The sequence below is a fragment of the Moschus berezovskii genome, chromosome 3, assembly GCF_049115385.1.
Source record: "Moschus berezovskii isolate FMDL1 chromosome 3, NW_MosBer_1.0, whole genome shotgun sequence".
Taxonomy (NCBI): domain Eukaryota; kingdom Metazoa; phylum Chordata; class Mammalia; order Artiodactyla; family Moschidae; genus Moschus; species Moschus berezovskii.
The window spans coordinates 21,113,084-21,125,157 of NC_142462.1; the positions used below are offsets into that span (position 1 = coordinate 21,113,084).

At 43.2% G+C, this 12,074-nt stretch overlaps 1 protein-coding gene across 3 annotated transcripts in view; it reads right to left on the reverse strand.

The window, feature by feature from the left end:
- ASNS (asparagine synthetase (glutamine-hydrolyzing)) overlaps nucleotides 1-12,074 on the reverse strand; it is a 159,309-nt gene that overhangs the window by 12,528 nt on the left and 134,707 nt on the right. For 2 of the 3 annotated variants that reach the window (XM_055420470.2, XM_088833362.1), the window contains 2 exons: nucleotides 11,367-11,441; nucleotides 4,937-5,208 (listed from right to left, as the gene is read on the reverse strand). In XM_055420470.2, coding sequence (XP_055276445.1) covers nucleotides 4,937-5,208; nucleotides 11,367-11,441 — 347 coding nt within the window. Of the gene's footprint in view, nucleotides 1-4,936; nucleotides 5,209-10,260; nucleotides 10,412-11,366; nucleotides 11,442-12,074 lie in introns of those variants that run through there. The other variant, XM_055420471.2, reaches the window with a different exon arrangement.

Sequence of the window (12,074 nt, forward strand, 5' to 3'; positions counted from 1 at the left end):
TCTCTGCCAGCCTGCACTCATATTCTTCTCTCACGGGTCTCCACCCACTCCCAACACACTGCTGGCTATATTTTGCAGTAAATTCTACTTTTATAAAAAAAATAAAATAAAAAGGGGGGGCGGGGTACTTTGAACCTTACATTGAAGAATTTTTTACATAAGCCTAAAAATGTCAGTTCTACTCTTTAGACAGATTTTAGCTAGCTGTTTGCATTGGATAACCTGAACAATGGGTAGAAGCAATGGAACTTCTCTGCTTACAACGTACTTGGCTAATTTAGAAGAAAAATGTTTTCAAAATATTTAACTTTTTAAACAACGTGTTCACAAAATACACAAAAGCAGCTATGTTGTTCAAGGAAAACTAGGCATTTCCTAACTCATTTAAGGGGAAAGTCAGGCCACTACTGCTATGATACATTTAGCATGCTTACATATATGGTACTAACTTGGCTTAGGAAGTTTTTTTGGTTTTTGTTTGATTGTTTTGTTTTGTGGCCACACCTCTCGCATGTGGGATCTTAGTTCCTGGACCAGGGACCAAACCCACAGCCCCTGCAGTGGAAGCACGGAGTCTTAAACACTAGACCACCAGGCAAGTCCCAGTAAGGAAGTTTTTACTGCTTCCTTCCTCTATTCCCAGTAGTTTGAAAGTCCATTTTTACCTTTCCTGTTCCATTTCACTTCCAAGCACTACGAAAATGATGTCTGGTATACAGTAGGCCTTAATTAAATACAAGAAAGGAACTTGCTAAATAACTATCTGTGTGTGTGTTTGTATGTGTAGTGGGCAATAGCCCCTGTTGTGCTCAGCTGTTCAGTTTTGTCTGACTCTGTGCTACCACATGGACTGTAGCCTGCCAGGATCCTCTGCCCATGGAATTTTCCAGGCAAGAATACTGGAGTTGGGTGCCATTTCCTACTCCAGGAGATCTTCCCGACCCAAGAATCAAACCCACATCTCTTGCGTCTCCTGCTTTGGCAGGCGGATTCTTTACCACTAGCGCCAGCTGGGAAGCCCTGAAAAATTTTAACGATTCTTCAAATGAGAAGCATTTTCCTTGAAATATTCCTATAAGTGAACTAAGTGGACAACAAACAATGGCTAAAGCTATTGTTCAGAGATAAACATGACCAGAGGATGACTAGAATATAAATCCCTACTCATGAACGAAAGTCCATCCTAAAGGAAATCAGTCCTGAATATTCATTGGAAGGACTGATGCTGAAGCTGAAACTCCAATACTTTGACCACCTGATGCAAAGAATTGACTCATTTGAAAAGACCCTGATGCTGAAATAGATTGAAGGCGGGAGAAGGGGACGAGAGAGGATGAGATGGTTGGATGCCTTTACCGACTCAATGGACATAAGTTTGAGCAAACTCTGGGAGTAGGTGGTGGATAGGGAGGCCTGGCATGCTGCAGTGCATGGGGTCGCAAAGAGTCAGACACGACTAAGTGACTGAACTGACTGATGAATGACAGGAACATACCAAGAAGGCTCAAAAAGTACCGAGAAACATCACAACCAAATGTATGAACCTCGAATGAAATCTGAGTCAAACCAAAACACAGCTATAAATATCAATATATTCTTGGAACACCTGGTGAAATTTACTATGAACTAGATATTAGAGGGTATTATGGATTCTCAGGAGTTATATAATAGTATTGGTGTAAGGTAGAAGAATGTCCTTCTTCTTAGGAGATAAATGCTTATATATCTTAAAGTACCACAGTATTTGTTGCTGTTGATGCTTAGTCGCTTAGTCATGTCTGAGTCTTTTGTGACCCTATGATCTGTAGTCCACAAGGTTCCTCTGTCCGTGGGGTATCCCAGGGAAGAATACTGGAGTGGGTTCCCATTCCCTTCTCCAGAGGATCTTTCTGACCCAGGGATTGAACCCACGTCGCCTGCATTAGCAGGCAGATTCTATACAACCTGCTGCTGCTGCTGCTGCTGCTAAGTCGCTTCAGTCGTATCCGACTCTGTGCGACCCCACAGATGGCAGCCGACCAGGCTCCACCATCCCTGGGATTCTCCAGGCAAGAACACTGGAGTGGGTTGCCATGTCCTTCTCCAATGTGTGAAAGTGAAAAGTGAAAGTGAAGTCACTCAGTCGTGTCCGACTAGTAGCGACCCCATGGACTGGAGCCCACCAGGCTCCTCTGTCCATGCGATTTTCTAGGCAAGAGTACTGGAGTGGCTTGCCATTGCCTTCTCCGTCTATACAACCTAGGTATACTCTAAAGTGATTATGCCCAGAATTGAATGTCTGTGTAGTACAGACAGAGAAATAAAGCCAAAGAAGCAAAACATTAGCAGTTATTCAATCCAGGTGCTCTATATTCTGTTATTTTCTATAAATGTGAAATTTTCAAAATTAAGAGTTGGGGAGGCAAGCGACGAAAAATAAATTGCCAATTTTAGATCCAAAATTTTCTTATGAAACACTGCTGCTGCTGCTGCTGCTAAGTCACTTCAGTCGTGTCCGACTCTGTGTGACCCCATAGACGGAAGCCCACCAGGCTCCCCCATCCCTGGGATTCTCCAGGCAAGAACACTGGAGTAGGTTGCCATTTCCTTCTCCAATGTGTGAAAGGGAAAAGTGAAAGTGAAGTCGCTCAGTTGTGTCCGACCCCTAGCGACCCCACGGACCGCAGCCTACCAGGCTCCTCCATCCATGGGATTTTCTAGGCAAGTACTGGAGTGGCTTGCCATTGCCTTCTCTTATGAAACACTAGCCCCAAGTAATTCCATACTGCAATGCTCTTAGCAAATGTGGCTTCCTTGGGTCAGAATTTTCACACCCTCACCACTCTCATTCTGTTAGGGGAGGCACACTCACTGAAACCGCCCACCCTGGCCAGGCCCTTTAGTAACCATTCACATGAGTTGTTTTATGACAGGAGATCCTGGTAAGGAGTACGGAACTAATAAGCCACCACTAACCGGAAGAGTTTGGGAAAAGTCAAAAGGAGACACCGCGTGTCCGTCCACTTCCCAGAATCCCTCTCGCTAGCATCTATCTTGGCTGGGCAATGCGTGTGCCACCAGGAAAGACTCTGAATCAGAATGATTGGCCAAAGACCACCCGGAAACTAATCCCATCACCATAAAACCCGAGACTAATTCCTTGTTTACCATTAGCTAGCCACGCAGCAGAGCAGTTCTCCTGGTCCCTTACCCTCCTGCTCTCCACCCGGGTGCCCTTTCCCAATAAAATCTCTTGCTTTGTCAGTGCACGTGTCTCCTTGGACAATTTATTTCTGAGTGTTAGACAAGAGCCCAGTTTCGGGCCCTGGAAGGGGTCCCCCTTCCTGCAACAATTCTAACAGTACGCTTTCACCAGATTAAAAGCTGTTCCAATTTTAGTGCTTCCTTCTTGCACTCCACTGCATCTGGCTACCTGTCTGTCCCTTGGCTCTGATTAAGACAATTACGCAACAGCACTTTAAGGGCAGTCTGAAATGAAATGTTTTATGTTTTATGCTCTACAGTAAACAAGCCTTTTCCACATGCAAATTTCCGAGCCCAGGTGAAACAAAGCCAGCTATTTGGGAGCCATCATCTACTTCCTCTCCAGTGCAGGAGCTGGGAGGATGGGTGAGTGGGCCATTGGCCACTTTTGCCATCTCTAATGGTAAACAAGGAATTAGTACTTGAACAATAAAGAAAGCAGGATTGGCCCCAGATAGCTAGATGCATACCAATGATTTCAGCTAGCCTGGACACTTGCAAAACATAGAAGATCCCTAAATCTCTTCATGTGAGAGATTTTGTTTTCTCTTAACAGTAATCTTTTAATATTCAGATGACCTGCCCCTTGCTGCAAACTTTTATATAGCCTGGCTCCTCCCCCCCCTCCTCAGGATTGGCTCTCTAGGGGTCATCAGAGATACTGTCCTAACGTTCCCACAGAATAAAACCTAACTCTCAACTTTTAGGTTGCGCGTATTTCTTTAGTCAACAGCAGGATCACCCACAAGCTATTACCTTCTATCCCTGCCTTAAAATCTTCAAATTCCACTGCTCTTAGAATAACATTCTACTGTCTTACCAAGTCCTGCTTGCTCTGGTCCTGCCCAACCTCCCCAAACCCACCTGGCCCACCTGCCCCTTGTCACTTATGAACAACCCAGGGCTCTACACATGCTGTTCCCTCTGCATGAAATGCTCTTCCCAGCCCTGCTAGTTCATCCTTGTCCATTAGGTCTGAGATTAAATGACAGTTCCTCAAGAGGCATTCTCTGACAAACTTGTACTGAAACTGGATCTCCCATACCCGTCAACTCCAAATTCATTGTTTTCATAAAGATTAGTATATGTATAAGGCTTTTCTGGTGGCTCAGCTGGTAAAGAACCCGCCAGCCAACGCAGGAGATGTGAGATCCAGGTTTAATCCCTGGGTCAGGACAATCCCCTGGAGAAGCAAATGGCAACCTGCTCCAGTATTCCTGCCTGGAAAATTCCATGGATATTGGAAGCTGGCGGGCTACAGTCCATGGGGTCGCAAAGAGTTGGACATGACTGAGCGCACAAGAACACAAGTATAAGCACAACGATTTTTTCTGTCTGCTCCTTAAGAGAATAAACTCCAGTGGTATGCAGACCTACCACTCATATTTATTACTGTAGCCCTGGTGCCTAACACAGGTTATAATTAATATTCAAATTAATAATAGGAAAAAAAAGATTCTTAAGAGTTAAAAACCTGAAATGGAATCCTCATTTTATTCATTTTTTGGTGGTCAAGTCATTCTACCTTTTTGTGCATCTGTGCCCTATCTATATGTAATTGGAGCAAGGGAGAATGAACATGGGAAGTTGTTGAAAAGTAAAAAAAATTAAACAAAATAAAATTATTATAACCAACTAGCTCTGAGGCTTAATCACATCCAGATAGCTTCTGGTTTTATTCTGTTTACCTTACCTTCTTGTGGTTGTAGATTTCACCGTTGTAACAGAGCCACAAGTAAGGATATTTCTTCACTCGAATTGGCTGCATTCCAAACAGCTGGTCAACTACTGCCAACCGGTGGAATCCAAAGCAGCAATTGGTGTATCCATTAACATTTTCAAAACGGAATGCATCCGGACCCCTGTGTGCAATCTTCATAGCACTTAGACACTGAACAGAAAGGCAGTCATCGCTGCCAAAGAGTGCCCAAATGCCACACATGGTGCGATGAAGTTCCGGGCTGTCTATGGAGATAAAAGCAGACTAATTAAATACTCAATATCCAACCCAAGTCTGCATTCAATCTTGATTCCCAAAACTTGCATAAGCCACTTCAAAGACTGAAATATGTTATCTTATCCACAGCAATTTACCAGTAGGTTGGCAGGCACAGAGGGTAAGAGAATGATTAATCTACTTACAAGTATTCAGAAAAGATTAAAGACCTTTACATCCAACTAGCTATTAGTATACAGCAGTGAAGCCCCTAGTCAAAGAGTGCTTCCCTCTGACATTATGATTTGGTCAGCTAGAGCTAGCAATGTTCAGGCCACATTCTGTTTTCTATCCTAGGTTGACACCCAAGACACAGATACACATGCAGACTGGCTCCAGCCCACCCAGAGATCCTAGTCTAGTCTACTCTCTTCATCCTAGAATCCCAAAAGCTCTGAAAAATCCACGAGATGCTCCAGCATACTACAATCGCCTCTTAGGTCTTAACAATAAATGCATCTCCCTTTCATTTTTTATTCAATATTTTTGGCCGCACCACGGGCAGGCAGGATCTTGGTTCCCCCACTGCAGACTGCAGCCATGAAATTAAGAGACACTTGTTCCTTCGAAGAAGAGCTGACAAACCTAGAAAGCATATTAAAAAGCAGAAACACTGCTTTGCTGACAAAGGTCCGTATAATCAAAGTTATGGTTTTTCCAGTAGTCACATACAGAAGTGAGAGTTAGACTATAAAGAAGGCTGAATGCCGAAGAATTGATGCTTTTGAATTATGGAGCTGGAGAAGACTCCTGAGAGTCCCTTGGACTGCAAGTTCAAACCAGTCAATCCTACAGGAAATCAGTCCTGAATATTCATTGGAAGGACTGATGCTGAAGCTGAAGCTCTAATACTTCAGCCATCTAATGCAAAGAGCCAACTGACTGGAAAAGACCCTGATGCTGGGAAAGTCTGAGGGCAGAAGAAGAGGGCAACAGAGGATGAGATGGTTGGATGGCATCATCAACTCAATGGACATGAGTTTGAGCAAACTCCAGGAGACAGTGAAGGACCAGCCTGGTGTGCTGCAGTCCATGGGGTCACCAAGAGTTGGACAGGACTGAACAACTGAACAACAACTAAAACCAGAGATCAAATCCATACCCTGTGCAGTCAGTCTGGGAGTCTTAACTGCCAGGGACTGCCAAGCAAGTCCCCTAGACGCCAGGCATCTCTTTACCTGTTCAGTTCAGTTGCTCAGTCGTGTCTGACTCTTTGCAACCCCATGGACTGCAGTATGCCAGGTTTCCCTGTCCATTACCAATTCCCAGAGCTTACTCAAAATCATGTCCATTAAGTCAGTGATGCCATCCAACCATCTCATCCTCTGTCATCTCCTTCTCCTCCCACCTTCAATCTTTCCCAGCATCTGGGTCTTTTCAAATGAGTCAGTTCTTCGCATCAGGTGGCCAAATCATTGGAGTTTCAGCTTCAGCATCAGTCCTTCCAATAAATATTCAGGGCTGATTTCCTTTAGGATGGACTGGTTGGATCTCCTTGCAGTCCAAGGGACTCTCAAGAGTGTTCTCCAACACCACAGTGCAAAAGCATCAATTCTTTGGGACTCAGCTTTCTTTATAGTCCAACTCTCATATCCATACATGACTACTGGAAAAACCATAGCTTTGACTAGATGGACTTTTATTGGCAGAGTAATGTCTCTGCTTTTTAATACGCTGTCTAGGTTGGTCATAACAGACATTTAATGGGTAGAAAAGATGATCGTACATACTGTCTAAGTGTAATATTAACATACCTAGATACTATAAATATTTCACTACTTCTAACTTACCGCCAAGTGATTTATTCAAATATTATCAAATAAATTGTAGAAAGAGAAGAGAAAGCACTATTATCTGATATCCTAGCTTAAAGACAAAAAAAAAAATTTTTTTTAAGTTGACAGAGATACAAAATGTTCTAAAGGACCAAAATGTTCTTAAACACTTCTGTCTCAAAGCCACCATGGTCAGAAAGAAAGCCAAGTAGCCTGGACAAACATAGCAGTATCTTTGAAAAACAAGGTGGCTCGTCTTTGTAGGCCAAGAAGCAAGTAAGTACTTCCTATACAAATACGAATGTTAATTACTTTTCTATTCAAATTCAGTTCTCAACGGTGAAATAGACACTTTATTTGGATGCTGTCAACTCCAAACAGTTCCTTTCAGTTCAGTTCAGTCGCTCAGTCGTGTCCGACTCTTTGCGACCCCATGATCACAGCACACCAGGCCTCCCTGTCCATCACCAACTCCCGGAGTTCACTCAAACTCATGTCCATCGAGTCAGTGATGCCATCCAGCTATCTCATTCTCTGTTGTCCCCTCCTCCTCCTGCCCCCAATCCCTCCCAGCATCAGAGTCTTTTACTTAGGTAAAAATCTAGAACTCTTGGAAACTATTTTGGTATTTTTTTAAATGCAAATTTGTAGCAAATGCCTAGATAAATAGCATCAAAAAGTATATAAATATTCAAGTTACATTAATCACTTGGAACAATCCTCTGAAGACATTTCATTCGTATTCAAATGAACCAAAGTAGGTGGGACAAACAGAGCAGTATCTCAAACAATGTGGTTCATCTTCATAGGCCAAAAGAACCATAGCCTTGTTAGGCCTTTTCATGAGACCAGACCAAATTCATGGAAAACTGTATCAAAACAACTTGGAAAGGAAGTATCACATGTTCTATGTGTACCCTTCCAGGCATTTGACCAAATACCCATAATCAGATACAGGAACACCTTTGAGACACTGTCAGTTTGGTTCTAGTAATAAAGCAAGACACGTGAACTTTCTGGTTTCCCAGTGCATATAAAAGTTTTATTTACACTAAAGTGAAAGTGAAGTCTCTCAGTCGTGTCCAACTCTTTGTGACCTTAAGGACTGTAGCCTACCAGGCTCCTCCGTCCATGGGATTTTCCAGGCAAGAATACTGGCGTGGGTTGCCATTGCCTTCTCCAGGGAATCTTTCCAACCCAGGGATTGAACCCGGGTCGCCCGCATTGCAGGCAGACGCTTTACCATCTGAGCAACCAGGGAAGCCCTAAAGTATTATTTACACTGTACTCTAGTCTATTTATTAAATGTGCAATAGCATGATGTCCAGCAATGTACATACTATAATTTTAAAATATTGCTAAAAAAAATGCTAACCATCATCTGAATCTTCAGCAAGTAGCAAGTTTTTTGCAATAGAAACGTCAAAGATCACTTATCACAGATTTCAGCAATCAAATCTGAAGTTACCAAAATGTGACAGACAAGAAGAGCAAATGCTGTTGGGTAACATGGTGCCTATGCAGACTTGCCATGCACCTTCAATTTGAAGAAAAAAAAAGCAGTAACTGCGAAGCACAACTAACCAGGTATGCTTGGATTTACTTTGATATTTACTGGGAAAATTCAGTGCGATTTATGTGAGTTGACTATCAATAATAAGCCATCTACCTCTGACTCTATACCAATGAAAAGTAGGCTCTGAAAGTGCTTTGAAAATCACATGAGGTCATCAGTGAATAATTTCCCTGTCTTCCTAATGCTATTTAGTGAATTCATTAATCGTGCTATAGCAATACACTTAAGCATTCAACTGGAGGGAAAAGAGGGATGACAAATTATTGCAAAGCACACATTTCTTCATTAGGAAAAGCAAATTAAAACTATCACCAATTATTTTTATTGGAATCAGTATTACTTGCAAACATCCTACTTGGCAAGGCTTTTCCCCACTGCTGTTACCTGTTCCCAGTAATTTTCTGTATTTCCTCACAAAAGTCTAAAGCAGTGCTGTCCAATGGAAATGTGAGCCACACATGAAATGTTGAATAAACTAGGAGCTCCGTTAAAAGAGAAAAAAAGTGAAATTTTAAATAGATTTTAACACAATGTACTGAAAATAGTATTACTATTACTGCAACGTGTAAAATCAGTACCAAAATATTGACAAGATATTTTACATTGCTTTTCTCTATTAAACCTCAATCCGGATTAGCCAGCATTTCCAGTTTTTAATAGTCACATGTAGCCAATTGTTACCGAATTGGAGTGTTGTTTTAGCACATTTAATTACTTAAACCAATACTTATAGTCAAGTGCTATGGTGAAGTATAAGATCTCAGCAACTAACTCCTGCACAGCTTCAAGACCTACTAAGTTACCTCTAGTGAATCTTACAATAATGGGATCAATCAATGAAAAAGCTGAGTTCAACTGGTGCTTTTAAATTGTTTGTCAAGCACCACGGGCAATAGACGGTGAAGAAATAATGTAGGCCACAGGCTGGGGGGGAAAGGTGTTCCTTCACTCAAAATAATAACATTAACTTGAAGCCGTTCCTATAAAACAGATAACCATTAAGAAAAGCCATGACGGTTTTTCGGGGTGGTTTTTTCTTTGCCTTTTCCCTGACCGCGCCGCCTGTCATCCTAAACCGATCTCTTCTAGGCAGGATTTGCTCAGCAAGTCACTTGTTGAATCTTGCAACAAGAGATGGGGGGAGGGGTAGCTAGGAGAAACGGGGTGGGAACCGGAGGTAAGGAGTATCCGAGGCCGTGACAGACAGCCCAGGACACTCTCTCTCCAGGATCCGAGCCTAGGGAACGCTTGGCCCCGCGACTCCCAGCTGCACTCGGACCACGTGCGCCCTCCAGCCCATCCAGGGCAGGGCCCTCGAAATGCAGAAATTTCCGCAGGCTTCGACGCAATATAACAACAATACTTAAAAAAAAAAAAAGAAAGAAAGAAATTTACAGGCGCCAACTTAAACCGCCGCCGCCGTCTCTCCAGAGCGGCAGGGAAGCGGCTCTGGGGCCACGCGACCCCTCTCTTCCCGCCCCAGCGGGCTCCCAGGTGCGCAACAATCGGCCCCGCCTCCCCGGCCTGGCTGGGGCTGCAGCATCCCGGGGTGCCGGGATCCGCGTCTGCCCACCTTCGGGCGGGCCAGGCTGCCGCGCATCCTCCTACCTCTCCGGGGGAGCCCTGCGGCACGCTGCAAGGGTGCCGCGACCCACGGCTGCCGGGCCTACCTGGGCTCCAGTGGGGCGGGTGGGCTGGAAGGGCCCAGCTGCGGCTTGCAGGATGGGGGCTTTCTCGCACCCCTCTCTTTATACCCTCCCGGCTCCTGTAATGCTTGCGGGAAGTTTCATCACTTCTGGAAAGACCAACCAACGCGCAGGGGCGTGGCCCGCGGGGCGTGAGGCGCTGCAGCCCGGCCAGGACAGGATGCGGAGCGAGGGAGGCGGAGGAACGGCTTCCGCGTCTTAAAGCGTTAGAGCCTCTGCTGAAGGATAACCTCAGAGGTCTGGCCCACTGACACGAAGGATGGTCTTACCTGCTGTTCTGACAATTCATTAAACTTTCGTACCTGGTTTGTTCTTAGAAAAATCATCAGTAATTGACTGCAATATGCCTTCTGCAGCGTCTCTTCCTCATGTCCTTAACAGCCAAATCTTTAGCACTTTATTTCTTCCTTACTATAAGAGAGCATCTGATACATAGCTGTGGATACGCATATATTTGCTAAATTAATAAATACTGAGGCAGATGGCTGGAAGGGTCTCCACCTTTTATTAAATGCAAGTTAGATTTCTTTAGGTTCTTCTACCTCAGACAGAGTTACATTTCTCCTTCCTCTGAGCATATGGCTCAGTGTATTTGTCTTGTGATGGATCGTCAGACGTCTTATGTGGTTGTATTGGCGCTCAACCAGATTGTCACCTTGTTGGCTGTGTCGACTTCTTCGCCTTTTGAGTCCCAGGACCGGCTCAGTGGATACGTGTACTCAATTCAATTCAATTACTCATTACTTGTGGTCGTTGACAAGTTATGCTTTCTGGAAAAAACTGAGTTTTATGACTTACATAGTAATATGATCATTAGACACATCCTATAACCTCTTTACATTTCCATCTTTGAAATAAGCAAGTGAGAGACTATTAGAGGTCCTTCCAAATCCTGAAATTTTTTAAGTACTAAAGTCATGAGAGTTCTGAAGAGTTCTAGCACCCAAGGAGGGAATTCAATGTTTTCATCCCCACATTATCAACTATCTCATCAAAACACCCCATAGCATTGCAATCTGGTTATTTTTACATTAGACCCAGTTAGAAGAATATTATCTGAATTTACACACCTGATAGTTGTGGATCCAGGATGTGAAGCCATGTTTGTCTGGATCCCCAAGCCTCTTTCTTTTCATCACATCTGCCTGTGGAACAGAATGACCAGAAGATCTGGGTTATACTGGAAATGCTGGCAGAGGAGAAAAGGGCTAATATAGCCGCTCTTGTTTTTGCTAAACATGAATGATTTCTGTTCAGGACAAAATATATCTTCTAGATTTCATCCCCATTCCTATATTGAAGAATTACCCTAAAATTATACTTTTTCCTATTTATTATCTGCACGGAGACTCACCATTTTAAAGGCTCTGTTGAAACTTGTACCAGTACTTCCCTCAAATTTATTAAAGAAGAACTGGGAAAGACTTGCCCTCAGAAAAATACATTTAAGGCCTAATATTTCTTTGCAAGATTCAAGTCATGTTGATACATAAAACCAAAATAGATGAGTGACCTCTAAACCTTTTAAGTACAAAGATTCCTTATAGAATTTTGTTTAAAAATGTTTTCTTGACCTTCCCCCACAAGAAGGTAGTACACTTTAGTGTCTCTTTGATAGAGAAAACATGCTATGATAAAAATAAACAAGGCCAATGACTTCATAACACTCTATAATAAAGTTTTATTTTATTGGTCACATCAGCACCAAAATAAAGAAATAGTAAAATTACATGTGCAGAGACATACTGAGATCAGACTACAGTCAATGCTTGTCAAGG